Here is a 14,697-nt window from a genome sequence, read left to right on the forward strand (position 1 = left end):
GGGGGCCCCTGGGGGCCGTTTTTGTTACAGTGCCGTTTTAACAGCATAGCTGCAAAATCGCCCCTGTACCAAAATCGGCCGAAAACCGGCCCCGGCAAAGAGCTCGGCTGCACCTCCAACCCCCCCGAGTGGGGAGGGGGGCCGGCCGAGCACTTTGCAAGGGCTGTTGTGGTTCCCAGTCCGGCCCTGAGAGTGAATGCATTTCGGCGATGTGTTTTAAGGCCTCCTTGCGGACAATGCGGAACCAGAGTCACCGAAGCTTTAGGAGAAAATACATCAATCAGTTTGATAGAATGTGCAATTAAATAAAATAAAATAACTGAAAGAAGGGCTGGTTGTGCATCTAGTATATGTTACCCTGACATATGTGCTGCATTGCTGTTCAGGGCAGTGACCCTAATGCAAAGCATTGGATGCACCAATAACTATGGAAAAGGTAATGCATTGTGCAAGCAGACTCAGAATGTCTCTGTGAGCATTTGCTGTCATCCAGTATCATAAGCAGAACATGGTGGGAAGTGAAATCGCCACATCCACAGGATTACCAGTGTACTGATTGTAATACAAAAATATATGTATCTCAGTGTCTATAGACCCGCACTTACCATATTGCTGGGTCAAACAGCAATCTAAAAGAATCTTAACACAAACAAAAAAACGCAAACTTCAGTGGCTAGTCAAGATTGGGAAAGCTAAACCAAAAGCTAAACAAATGCTCAATTGGTCCAATTCTGACTTACATGGAAGCCTCTTAGGGAAAACCCTTCAGGTATATATTGCTCGATGGAAGGGGCCTTTTATAAACTGGCTATTACACAGCAATGGTGAAACCCATTAGACCATAGGGCCTGGATACAGTTTGATACAAAACAAAATTGGCCCCAATGGGAGTTATTTATATTCGACAGTATGTAATTGAAGTAGAAATCCAATCTAGGTAGTCAAAAACCCACATACGAATTTGACGGGAAAACATGTATATGTAAAATACACTAAGTTTACCCAAGAGAAACACAACACCCTGAATAACACACATTCAGTCGACGTAAATTCGAAAAATTGTAATGACTTTAAACAATATACATATATTATTTTGTATAAAACAGTCGCTCCAAGGCTGGTGGATAACGAGTGCTTGAAGAAGTGCTCGTGAATAAGTGAGGAGAGAGTAAAGGAATATTGGACCAATATTTACAAATAAAAGTCTAAAACCTGTCTGAATCACAAGTGCTTTACATATTTGTAATCCACAGTCTGAAGATACAGTGTAACAATTCCATGTTATCTTGTGTGGAAAACGATTCCCCAGTACATGGAGCGAGACACAAACAACAGAAATGATAGCCTATAGAAAACCACATCCTGCAACACAGATCCAGGATCTGTTGCAAAACAGCAGGGGCACCTCTAGATGACATTTTTTTCTATGAAACAACATTCTGAAAATGACCTGAAATGGTCAGTAGTTTTGTAGCTCTGCCGGATAAACGCAGTGGCACAATGGAATCACTGCTGTCCAAATTGAGGCCAAATTAATTGCTAAATATTGCACTTACGAACAGGCCTCAATGAACAGGAGGAACTATGGGTGTTGATTAAATCCTAGAAGGTCACATTTGTTCCTTTTACCAGTGCCATAACCATGCATAGCCTGCATTCAATAATGTTTTTCTGCTTGTACATAAATATTTAGATATGAATTTTACTTATGAATTTGCTTGTTCTGGGGTTATCTGAATTGCTTCTTTAAAAGTTCTTTTGAACTCCGTGTTTGACTGATTTGTAATCAAATTAAAGGGACATATTTTCATTTGTGACCATAAATGCATCTTTCCAAGTCTTATAACTTTCATGCCTGTTGTCATTCAGATTATATATCTTTTCACTCAGGTGTGCATAGAAAGTAACATACGTGAAAAGAGAGGATGTTCCTTATTGATGTATGTTCTTCTTTTCTTCAGCGTAACCTACTGTATAGAATGTATTGTGCTCTACAATCTTTTAACTCACCTTAATACATAATCATTAAATGTTCGCTAGACTAACATACTTGATACTGCATGCTGGCATATATTTACCCTGCTCTACAATGTTTTATCTCACTTCAATGCAACTTCGTTATATTGCTCTGTGCCAACAGCTTTTATAAATGCATGCTGGTATATTTACATCATAGATAAATCTGGAATTATTTTATAATTGTAGAATCAGCAACACTTAATTTTTACATTGAATCAGTCAACATTTAGATCAGAGTTAAACCGACAAGGAGCCTCTGGTGAAGCATGGCTCTTCCTTTTTGTAGTGGTGAAGAGGTATTCTTATGTTCCCTCCATTCTGCCGAAAAGATGGCTGGGTATTTGAGACATTTCTCAAACTAGAGATGCATCCTAGCTCTCGATCAAGTAAAGTCTCTGATGCCAGTTCTGCCCACAGCTATGGTGTCTTGCGCTGCATTACGAACAGCGACAGCCCAATCCAGCTTTGAGCAAGGCGTAGTGAGCACGCACACATGCCAGTTTGTAGTTGGCTGACGCGACCCACACCAGCGATTTGAGAAGCATTTTCGCAACCCAAGTGCGTCACAGCAAGAAAGTCTCTTTTCATGGGTGCTTTTTTGTCCACATTTGACTCTCGCCTAGCCTCCTTACAGAGTTTCCTTACCTCTGGGAACATGACTCAGAACATACATTAGTGGTGTAATGCTTCAAGGTCCTTCCTTCATTTTTTCCATGCCGAGTTGGGGCACCTTTCAATGCATGCCAGCCAGTTTATAGAAGGCCCCTTCCTTCAAGCGTTATACACCTAAAGGGTTTTTCCCTAACGGGCTTCCATGTAATTCAGAATTAGACCAGTTGAGGGTTTCTGTTTAGATTTTCCAATAATGACTAGCCACTGAAGTTTGCGTTTTTCTTTGTTTGTGTTAAGATTCTTGTAGATTGCTGTTCGACCCTTCCATATGGTGAGTGTCTATAGACACAGGAGATATTTTTGTATTTTTCGCAATCACTACACCAGTAATCCTGTGCACGCAGCCATTCACTTTTCGCCATGTTCCGCTCTATGATACTAGATGAAAGCAAACGCTCACAGACATTTTCTGAGTCTGTTTGCACAATTCCTTACCTTTTCCACCAGTTTCAATAGCTATTAGTGCATCAAATGATTTGCATTTGGGTCACAGCCCCGAACAGCATGAAGCACATATTTCAGAGTGATATATACAAGATGCACATCCGAGCCCTTCTTTCACTTATTCTACTTTATTTGATTGCACTTTCTATCAAACTGATTGATGCAGTTTCTCTGAAAGCTTTGGTGACACTGGTCCCGCATTGTCCTGAGGCGTCCATGAAACGCAATGCCGAAATCCGTCAATCCTTTTTATCCATGACCAACGTCACATAAGGAAGAAGAAATGTAAACAACACCTAGAGGGTTATAGACCAATACTAAAAAATTGTTGTTGGGATGCAATGAATTTTAGTTCTGCACAAGTTGGTCCATTGTAATTAGACATTGCTACAGAAGGCCACATGAGGCCCCCGGGCCATACTTTGAGTACCAGGGTTCTATAGCCTTGAAGTGATCAATTCAGGGAGATATCAGTGTTTCTATGGTTATCAGGTTTACACCCTCTTCTACCCACTCTGACACTCTCTAAACGAGAAGTACACTAATGACATGATCGAAATGAAACTTGAATGTTTCTCTCACCTAATGCTGTTGATCAATCCCTTTGTATTTAGTCACATGCTTGCCTGTAACGGCACTCACGCCTTGTGGCTACCCTCGAGAAATAAGAGTGGTAAAAGGATGGGATAGACTTTCAACAGGGCATTTAACAGAAAGCTCGCAAACAGGTCAACAGTGCCCGTCCTGCAGATTCAGAACAGCACATAATTGTGCATTTTTTTCCAATCTACTCCAGAGTACCTCACATGCACTACCGTGGACATTACACTTTTAAATTCACAGAAGACCTCCAGTGATAATTTCATACACTTAAAACTTAAAGTTTAAATGCATACCTTGGATATCACCAAACACTTTTGGCTTCATCTGCTCCACTAGGGTCCTCAAGGTATCATTCAGCACCTAGGGAGTAAACAGAGCTTATGATGTGAATTCTAAATGCAGCACAACAAATAATCCATCACCATTCAATTCTATGTTGCATATGAACAAACAGTGGATACTACTTCTTTAATCAGACAATATGATCAATAGTTCTAGAGTTTATTTGGAGGATTTGCGTGAACCAGATGTATCAAAATGGTTCATTTTTGTGTGTAAGGTAATAATTAAAGAGCAATTTAATTTTTGGCTCCTTTTTAGGTTGAGCCTGGCGCAGCACACATGCACTGTACTATGGGAGGCTTCTTGTGAAAACTCCAAACTTCCCCGAAGCTTCTCCATGTGGGTGTGACTCCGCCCACACATTTGATTTGCCTTTGCAAGTGGCTTTCAATAATGAAAGCATTCAAATGGCCAAAGGCTGGTGCAAGTCCCACCTCTTCTTGAAATGTTCACTTCCACAGTGTTTGGGTCTCGGAAGCGAGCAGTGGCGTGCAGGGTGCCAGCTGCATTCCTCCCTCGTCGTGGCCGTCATGGATCAGGTTACTAATTAAACACTTATTTAAAGTAAAAATTGGTTCTGTCAGGGTTTTAGTTACTTAGGGCAAGTAGCAACAGCTTACTTATAACACGTATCAATGATTTGCAAGAAAAAATTTAATAAAGATATAACGCACACCAAAATTAGAATTCAATTATGTATTCAGAGTTAATCAAATAATCATGGCTGTCGCAATTTACAATTTCAATTGCAATATGAAATACGTGACTGTGGTGAAAAAGTGACATGTGGTGACTGGTGATAAAGACAGTACGCTATATACAGAAACGATTGAGCGTGCAATGAAAAATGGGACTGTGACCATGAGCGTTGTGTAGACATATGCCATATGCCGACGTTTCGACCCTATGAGTTGCGCAAGAGTGAAATACGTCAAGGTGGGTCTTCCTCAGGGCAGGAGGGGGGGATTGGCAGCCCAAAAGCAGATTTCTTGGGTGTCCCTGTGAATGAAAAATGGCCTTCTTATCAGATATGGGTTGGAGAATAAATCACAAGTACCTCCACCCAAGAAATCTGCTTTTGGGCTGCCAATCCCCCCTCCTGCCCTGAGGAAGACCCACCTTGACGCATTTCACTCTTGCGCAACTCATAGGGTCGAAACCACAGCGTATTGCATATGTCCACACAACGCTCATGGTCACAGTCCCATTTTTCATTGGATCCTGAAGCATATGTGCTAAAATAATAAGGACATACATATTAATAAAATCTTTTTCACCTCTTTACATTGCACGCTCAATTGTTTCTGTTTATAGTGTACTGTCTTTATCACCAATCACCACATGTCACTTTTTCACCACAGTCACGTATTTCATATTGCAATTGACATTGTAAATTGCGACAGCCATGATTATTTGATTATATCTGAATACATAATTGAATTCTAATTTTGGTGTGCGTTATATCTTTATTTTTATTTTTTTCTTGCAAATCATTGATACGTGTTATAAGTAAGCTGGTGCTACTTGCCCTAAGTAATTGAAACCCAGACAGAACCAATTTTTACTTTAAATACATATACCCAGGTTCTGAGGGACAGTGGGCTGCCCCATTACGTATACCACTACTAGTTAAACACAGCGCAGTCGCTTTCACCTTAGCAGCCGCACTTGTTGTTGTTACGATGAGGGCACTACAAACACATTAGCTGACTTTTCAGGTTATTTGGCTCTGCGGGCAACATTTGTTTACGGGCAACTTTACCACCTGGTTTCTTTAACTTTACGATGTCAGCGACATTAGCCATTTTTGTTTGTCTAATCTTAAAATGCGGGTGCTACTTATAACCAATTATGGCTTTCTTACCCCTGCGGTAAAATTTTCGAGGAGGGCGCCACTTGTCTTTCAGTTGGCCGATATATTGGACACATGTGAATACAGCCCTCGTATTTGCTCAATTTCATGCGCCCTCTGTATATTTTGTTTAATTTTATGATGGGGGTGCTGTGGGCACAACATGCCCTTTAGTTGGTTGCATGTGTTTGCATATTGGATATGAGCAAATGCTGCTTATCATTGCTTGGCTTTTACAATCTCCTGAGCTCTTCGAATGCTCTGTTTGTTTATTTTCATGATGCAGGAGCTGCTGTATATGATTATGTGCGCTTCTGCTTTTCCTAATCTCACACTGCAGGCGCAATAAACATTTGATCACAGCTTTTCTCACCACTTTGTTTCACTTTACGATGAGGGCACTACAAACACATTAGCTGGCTTTTCAGGTTATTTGGCAGTGCGGGCGACTTTTGTTTACGGTCAACTTTACCACCTAGTTGCTTTAACTTTACAATGCAAGCGACATTAGCCATTTTTGTTTGTCTAATCTTAAAATGCAGGCGCTACTTATAAGCAATTATGGCTTTCTTACCACTACATTCAAATTTTCGATGAGGGAGCCACTTGACCTTCAGTATGCCGATATATTCCTAGTCTGATTTCTTTTATAAAGAGATTATACTGTGATACAATGTTACATTGATCTAATAGTAATGGAGTGGTCCCAACCTTTTCCAAGGTTTAGCATGCCACTCCTTTGCTGCAGCTCCTCAAACCACAGCGGCACCACCACAGGCTCGAGTTCGCCTCGAACCACTTTTTGGTCCCAGATCTCCCCTGTACTTGTCTAGCATTACTGTGCCCGCATTTGCAAGTTTTGTTGTTCCCATTTTAATACTGTATTTCAGGCACAGGTCTCTCCTGTTATTGTTGTCTGCCATTACTGTGCTTACATTTATACGCATTGTTTCTACTGTTTAGGGCTCGGGCCTACGTCACACGAAGTGGGGCGGGGCTTTCGAGCTCTAATGTTATAAAAAAAAAAAAGTTCAGAAAGGGCTGTGGGCTGCCGCATTCCAGAAAGCGCGCGGTTTTTGCGTGTGGTATTCTGCCATGTGAATGGTAATTGGTCCAGGCAAGGCTGTGTTTAAGTAAGGCAGCACGCCATAGGGCTTTGGAATTTTTGCAATGTCCACTTCCTGCATAAAGTGTTCGGACACGCGCAGAAGAATACATAAATCCTCAATTACCAGCTGTCCGAGGTGCCGGTAATTGAAGGCAGATGGTGCTGGGAGCGTGTGCACTGATGTGTTTTTTTTCCCTTGAGCTCTGTGTGCGCGCCGGCAAACCCGCGCCTGCTCTTTGACTGAGGTAGGCTAAACAAGCATTGGCAAAGCAAATAGGACTCTGTAGCATCGTGCTACAAATAATCACACACTCTGATTGCATTATACTGGAGCTTTATTTAATACATCTTACTCATGCCCTGTCCCTACTCTAATTACCTTCCCCTCGCTCCGGCTCCTCCTCTTCCTGCCCTCCCCTGTCTCCACCCACAACCACTAGTCTGCTAACTTCACAACATCTCCCCCTTTTGTAACAAAACAAATGAACTCTGACTTCTTAGTCCATTTCTGCAATAAGTCTTCTGGGTGGACGGGTGCCCCGATGAGGTCGTGGCGACTTGACACTCGGACCAATGCTGTTCGGTGTTTCATTGACAGGACTAATATTCTCGCAATCATCTGTCCGTGGTTCAGCCGAACCAGGACTGGCTACTGTGTCTTGTGATAGTTTCTTGAAGTGTGAAATGTTTCTGGTGATTCGCCGCTGCTCCGATTCGGCAGTCAACATAGTTCCTTTCCGTTTTGTGATTACTAGCGGTTCATCCTTGAAAGGGCAGTCAGTCTTCCTCTGTTGCTCTTGTCTGACAAGTACCTGGTCCCCTTCATGTAACGAGAGTGACCTTGCTCTCCTCCGTCGATCTGCGTATGACTTCATCTTGTCTTTTCGGTGTTTGTCAGTCACCATCATCTCTTGATGTTCTCGAGCAGGTGACACTGATGGTCGTAAGGCCCCTTCCCACGTTGGAATGCGGTTCCGCATGGGACGTCCCAGCATGAGAGTCGCTGGGCATTGCCCTGTGGTTGCATGAGGGGTTGTTCGGTAGGCTCGGAGGACCTCATTGAGGGCTACTTGTAAGTCCTTTCCCTCCGCCGTGGCATGCTGAAAAGTCTTTTTAAGCGTGGCCATGAATCTTTCGATTGTTCCATTGGCCTGTGGCCAAAGGGGCGTAATCTTACGGTGGTGGAAATCTAGATGTTTTGCAAACTGTGGAAAAGTAAATTTTGCTATGTTCTGTGTCCCTACGTGTCATCCATCATATGTTATCTGTGCATGATTAATATGCATATGTTATTCCCCATGTTCGATTAAAGACGCAATTATAGTTGTGTCCACCTTTAGTATGTCAGTTTCCAGTTCTCGTGAATACTACGAATATCAGGCCTATGTAAAGCTACGTTGCCACGTTTCTCAGTGTGCACGTTATTCCATTGTAAAATCTCAGTTTCTAGGCCTCAAGAGGGCCTGGACACCAGATTCAGCTCCTGTCCCCTGAAGCCTCGCTGAGGAGCGATACAGCCCCCGCCTGTATCCTCGACCCTTCACTTACTTCCTGTCTCGCAGTGCCCGGTTCAGCCTGGCTCTGCCTCTGAGTCTGCCAAGAGTATGTTATGATTCGAGTTATCAGTACAGCCCTCCTTCTCTGCATTCCTAAAGCTACTGAATCGCATCAATAGTTTCCGTCATTGTCTAGCCTCTACGTCTCCATGTAAGAGAAATACTGCATTTAATGATCATTTAATATTCTTCATCACGCACTACATGTAGAATAATGCATGCTCCAGTCTTAGAGTCTGTTCGCCTTTACCCCGATAACATTTGGATTCTATCAACATGTTCTCTAAACATCAGATACTAGATACTGCTTAGGTACATGTCGCCCTGACTCTCCAGACTTCAGTCTCTGCTCCTAGCACAGAGTTCATAGCCCCCAGCTTCTCCTAGTAACACGTCATTGCCAGTTTGCGCGCACCATCAGGTTAGAGGTCCCGGCTCCTTAGGTAGCCCCCTCCATGGTTTCCACCCCATTCATGACATATTCTGTTACGTTTGCATCACATGTCTATGTATACGCCCTGTTACACCTCTTTTCACCCTTATCTTTCGCGACTGCTACGTGCCACGCCTATTGCAATGTAATGCTATGTGTTTGCGTTATGTATATATGCTCATGTACTGTTATTAAAAAGTTATCCTTCCGCCGATTCCGATCCTGCCCCCAGCAGCGCTGCCATCCTAGTCCTGTGCAGGTTGTCCTGTCCCTGTCTTTATGCTGTATTAAACCTGCAAAACTCCTACTACCTCGAATCTTGACTCTTATTTATTGAGCTATCTGTTATTCATTTATGCATTCAAAAAGAGAGGTATTATTTATTTATTTACCACATAATGGCGCCCGAACAGGGACTTGCCCTTTCCCCACGCGTCGGTGAAGCCACGCCGACCCCCTGACCCTCTGCAGTCGTGACGGAACTCTTCTGCGCACCGGCAGATATTTCTGCTTCAAGTATCCCTCAGGCCCATGGAGGAGACGGAGGAGGCGGTCCAGCATCCAGACGAGACGGTGGAGGAACGCGGCGAGTCCCGACCAGAGCCCAAGCCGAGAGTCCAAGGTCCGAGGTATCCGGAGGCCCACCCGTAACAGAAGTCCGAAGTTCGTCCGTCCGACGTCCAAGCAGTCCCGTCCAGTCTGAGGCCTTCCGTTCTTACTGCCCGGTGAGTACCATTACTGGGGTAGTATCTAGACAGGGTCAATTTAATTGACTCTGGTCTGTGGGTTGGTGGTACACAAGCCCACAAACGAAGTGTCCACTCCGGTGGATACGGGTCCTGACGTGTCTCTGTATGAGACCGGTAAGTTTCGTACTGTTTCAGCAGTGCATCTAGTTTCTGTTCTAGTCAGTTCTGTTCTCGAGAAAATTCATGTATTCTGTTTTCCGTATTCCAGGTAGTATTCTGTTCGAACTGTTATTCTGAATGTTCTTCATGTATCTTGATGTCGTGGAATGAGTGTGAAGTAGTTATCGTGTTTATTGTGTATCGTATTGTGTCCAGATTATAGTTCAGTCATGCCGCTCTTTTCAAAACTGCGTCAGTTGAGAACTAGAAAAGGTCTGCTAGAAGCAGCAGTTCCTGTCCCGCCTAGGGACAGTCCAGGTCATTTTATGTATCAGAAGCATGGCATAAGCGCCATATTGTATCTAGATTTATGGGTCGAGTATACCAAACAGTTAGAGGAAAAGTATAGATGGCCTGTGTCAGGCACATGGGATGCCGAGTGCATCATGAGAGTAGAAGAAGCATTATGGAAAAAGAAAGCCAGACAGTCACAGAAAGATGCCATCGAGTTATGGCGCAAAGAATCTCATAAAAGAACCGAAAAAGAAATCAGAAAGTCAGAATTAAGTAGAGAATCCTTGGAACGAGCCCAAGAAAGGGAATTAATCGAGATTGGTGAACGAGTTAAAACCGAACAGTCAGACAGACAGAGGCATGCTCTTATTAAGGGTATGTATCCTCTTCTTGCCGAGGGCCTGCCAAAAGCGACCCCGGAGGCATCCAGTAACTTTCCGCCACCATTAGTTCCGACCAAGCTACGTCACAAACAGACCGCAGCTGATATTTTCATTTCGTCCTATTTGGACGACACAGTCCCAGAATATGCAAATCCTGTTCGCGCTCCACCAGTCCCTGTAAATCAGGCACTCCCCGTTTCTCCAGACACCGGGGTACCCCTTGCAGTACCTGTTACGGTCCCCCCGGTCCAGCCCGCCATACCAGTTCAGCCCGCATTTCAATTTCCTGCCACACTAGTACGAAGAGGATCAGTCGACGATTCTAGTTTAGGGGCCGCAGGAGGAGGTCCTCCTCAGACCCCGCCGCCACATAAGCGTTTAACGTCAGCCGAATTACATGCACAAGCGTCACAGCGTACGCCCAGACATCAGTCCGTAGCAGAAATAAGAAAAGCCCTTAATGAATGCGGCTATGATCCAGTCCCAGGCGAGGATAATATGGTTTTATATTCATTACGTGTAAGAAAGGTGGCCGAGTATCTAGTCACCCTACCGAATATGAAAGAAGATCTAGACAGAATATATCGTTTCATCCGTACAGGGGATGATCCAGAAAACATTGGCGAAGTCATGTCTCAAAGGAAAGCCGAGATCCAGCTCATGATACTAAAGTTTTTGATTAATTGTTTAATAAGAGAACAAGATTACCCGTCCAAAGATCAAGCCGAAATGAGAACCCTGACAAAGTGGAGTGATAATATAGCCGAGGGTAAGCACAGGACCATCAGTGCTATGGAAAGTATGTACAAGAAAATCCGTAAAGAAATAATAAAGTTACACGAACAGCGTAAAGCAGCACAAGTAAGCGAGAAAGAAAGTAACTCTGATACTGAAGAGGTAGACGACGAGAATCCCGCCAGAATAGCGTATGTAGGAAAATCTAGATTTCCAGATCGCCATTTACGCCTAGAACACAAGTCAACTTTCCATCATCCAGCACCAGAACAAGGTTCTCTAGAACAAGTGTTTCAAGCTACCGATCACATTCTGAAATCACGAATCGGTTGCAGTGAGTTAAGTACTATGCATGAACAAGAACTAGCCCGATCAGCAGTCCGATGGACTACTGATTCTACCACTTTTCCAGACGAAATAGTGGCACAAATGTTTCTGAAAATGCCCCCAGCCGAGCAACGACTGGCGGGTATGTATATGATTCAGCACCTCATTACATTGTATGAGGGTCAGCACTCTGATCCAGGCCCGTTACATGATATCCTGAACGAGTTACTCCAGTATAGATGGAAAGGTTTAGGTACCGATTTAATTAGTGTCATTCTAGAACAGCGTCACAAATATAGAACGTTTTTGAACCCGCATTTTGTTCATGTCTCACCCCCAGAAAGTAAACCATTTTACATGGAAAGACAGAATCCGTTACGAGAAGTCCACCCAGTTAGAGGAACGGGTGGCGAACTAGAACGAGTGTTTGTTTACACCCCGATCACAAAGATGGAACTCTTAGAGATGAAAAAATTAATTCCCTGTCACGATAAAGATCCAGCAGGGTTCCATCGAGAATTAAAAGACATGCTCCGTATGGGAGAATACACGTATCCAGATATAATTAAAATGTTAAAGGTTCTGCTGCCCGCAGGGGTGTATGAAAAGCTCAAGGAAAAAGAATGGGAGGTGGGAGAGAAAAAGATCGATTGGGCAGTTCTAGAAGCTGAAGATAAGGCACGAGTACCAGGTACCGGTCTTGGAGCGAAATGTAAAGAATTACCTGAATTATTGATTCAAGTTTTACCCAGATTGTTAACAACGAAAAAGGAAGACTGGGATGCAATCTCAGCCTGTAAACAGAAATAAGACGAAGACATTAGTGATTTTTATTCTAGATTTGAGAAATGTTTTAGCATCAACAGTGGCCTCAAGACAAGTAGTGAGTCATACCCTCACCTTTTTGTTACTAAATTAGTCGAGAATTCAAGTCCACAAATTAAGAATCGAGTTTTGAAAGTCGAAAGTACCTGGCAAGCTAATACCCCGTCCCAGATGTTACAGATGCTCCAATACCACCAGAATAGAATCAGAGAAGAGCAAGAACACGAGAGAAAGCGTATGAAAGACACGAAAATGAAAGTACTAGTTGCACAATCTGTTCCTCAAGACAGTCAGAAGAGGGGTCCGAATCAAGCCAGTCATCCTGCAGCTCCCGTTAAAGGGAACTGCAATTATTGTAAACAGCCAGGTCATTTTATAAACGAGTGTGCAGTTCTGAAACACAACATAGCTACTGGTAAGACTAAAGAAAGACCACGTCCGCCTAGACAAGAACAAGTTTCACAGACTCCTCAGCCACAGAATGCACCACAGACAGTTACAGCACCGCAGCCCATCGCTGCAACACAGCACGTTACACAGCAGATGTACCAGTATGCACAGTCTGAGTATCCAGAGTATCAGCCATATTCATGAAACAGCCTAGAGAGGGAGGTAGGCTTGCCTCTCATCGAGATACCTGTAGATCAAGAAGGTCCCTATGTTCACAGTCAAGTATTAGGGAAAGACAGAAAGTTTTTGATTGATACAGGGGCAAGTAGGACCACAATTAGCCACGCCGAAGTTCCAGGGGCTCCGCTCTCAGGCTCAAGAAATGTTTCCCTTGGATTTTCAGGAAAACCCATTGTAAATGAAATATCAAAGCCAGTTACTCTAGAAGTAGGTCCATTGTCCCGTACTACTGATCTGTTACTTACTAAGTCATGTCCAGAGAATCTATTAGGTATTAAAACACTGAAAGAGTTAGGTGCAGTTATATGCTGTTCCCCAGAGGGAATACGATTGTTCCTGCGTGACTTTAAGGGTCACTATGTATTACGAGATTTTGATCCCAGATTGTCCAATGTTCCGCAGCATCTATGGGCGCAAGGTCCAACTGATGTTGGTTATATGCAAATCACACCCCATCGTGTGACTCTCAAGCCAGGTGTAGTGTTACCACGAATCAGACAGTATAGATTGCCACCGGAGGCTGTAGCAGCCTTATCCAAAATTATTGACGAGCTCATCGCTCAAGGAGTGGTTGTAGAAACTGACTCCAATGTATGCAATTCTCCGATCATTCCAGTCATGAAACGTACTGATCCAAATGCACCCCCAGTATATCGATTAGTGATTGACCTACGAGAGCTTAATAAATGTATTATTCCCCAGTACCCAGTTGTCCCGGATATCTCTTCCCTATTGACAGCCATTGATTCAGAAGCCTCATTTTTTACAGTCATAGACCTCAAGAATGCATTTTTTAGTGTCCCCATTCATCCAGACAGCCAGTTCCTTTTCGGATTTTGTTTAAATGGAAGGAGCTATATGTTCACACGAGCTCCTCAAGGTTTCACAGAAAGTCCTAGTATTTACAGTCAAGCACTTAAGAGACAACTAGACAACATTCACATGCCAACTGACACTGCCCTGCTCCAGTATGTCGATGATCTACTGGTCACAGCCCGTTCTGAACGTGCTTGCGAGCGAGCATCCCTCACAGTTCTGTATTTCCTAGCCGAGATGGGGCACAAGGTGTCCCCTTCGAAGCTTCAATTCTGTGTCCAGCAAGTGGTATACTTAGGACACTTACTGTCCAAGAGGGGTAGGCAGTTGACACCTGACCGTATCCAGTTAATAGCGAGTCTTCCTCAGCCCAAGACCCAGAAGGAGGTACGTGCTTTTATCGGCCTCACTTCTTACTGCCGACAATGGATTCCTCAGTATGCATTTCTAGCCAAGCCACTGATACAGTTAACGACACAGGAGACAGCCGTATCGACTGTCCTCCCTTGGACATCTGAACATACACTCAGTTTCAATGAGTTAAAGAAAGCCCTATGTCAAGCTCCAGTTCTAGCCACACCAAGCTACAGTAAGCCTTTTACACTTTTCGTCACAGAACGTGAAGGTACAGCATTATCTGTTCTCACACAAGATCAAGCAGGACAATACAAGCCTTGTGCTTATTTTTCGAGCACATTAGATCCTGTAGCCCAGGCTCTCCCTGCGTGCCTCAAGTCAGTTGCAGCCACAGCACTAGCTATCAGACAAAGTGATTACATAGTATTAGGACACTCCCTGACAGTACAAGTT

General features: G+C 43.6%; 1 protein-coding gene across 2 annotated transcripts in view; it reads right to left on the minus strand.

Annotated features, from left to right (window-relative positions):
* The window catches only part of LOC144781884 (uncharacterized), a 698,016-nt gene that overhangs the window by 216,929 nt on the left and 466,390 nt on the right, over positions 1 to 14,697 (minus strand). For both annotated transcript variants that reach the window (XM_078660934.1, XM_078660935.1), the window contains exon 15: positions 4,032 to 4,098. In XM_078660934.1, coding sequence (XP_078517060.1) covers positions 4,032 to 4,098 — 67 coding nt within the window. The remainder of the gene's footprint in view (positions 1 to 4,031; positions 4,099 to 14,697) is intronic.

Source organism: Lissotriton helveticus, chromosome 9 (assembly GCF_964261635.1).
Source record: "Lissotriton helveticus chromosome 9, aLisHel1.1, whole genome shotgun sequence".
Classification (NCBI taxonomy): domain Eukaryota; kingdom Metazoa; phylum Chordata; class Amphibia; order Caudata; family Salamandridae; genus Lissotriton; species Lissotriton helveticus.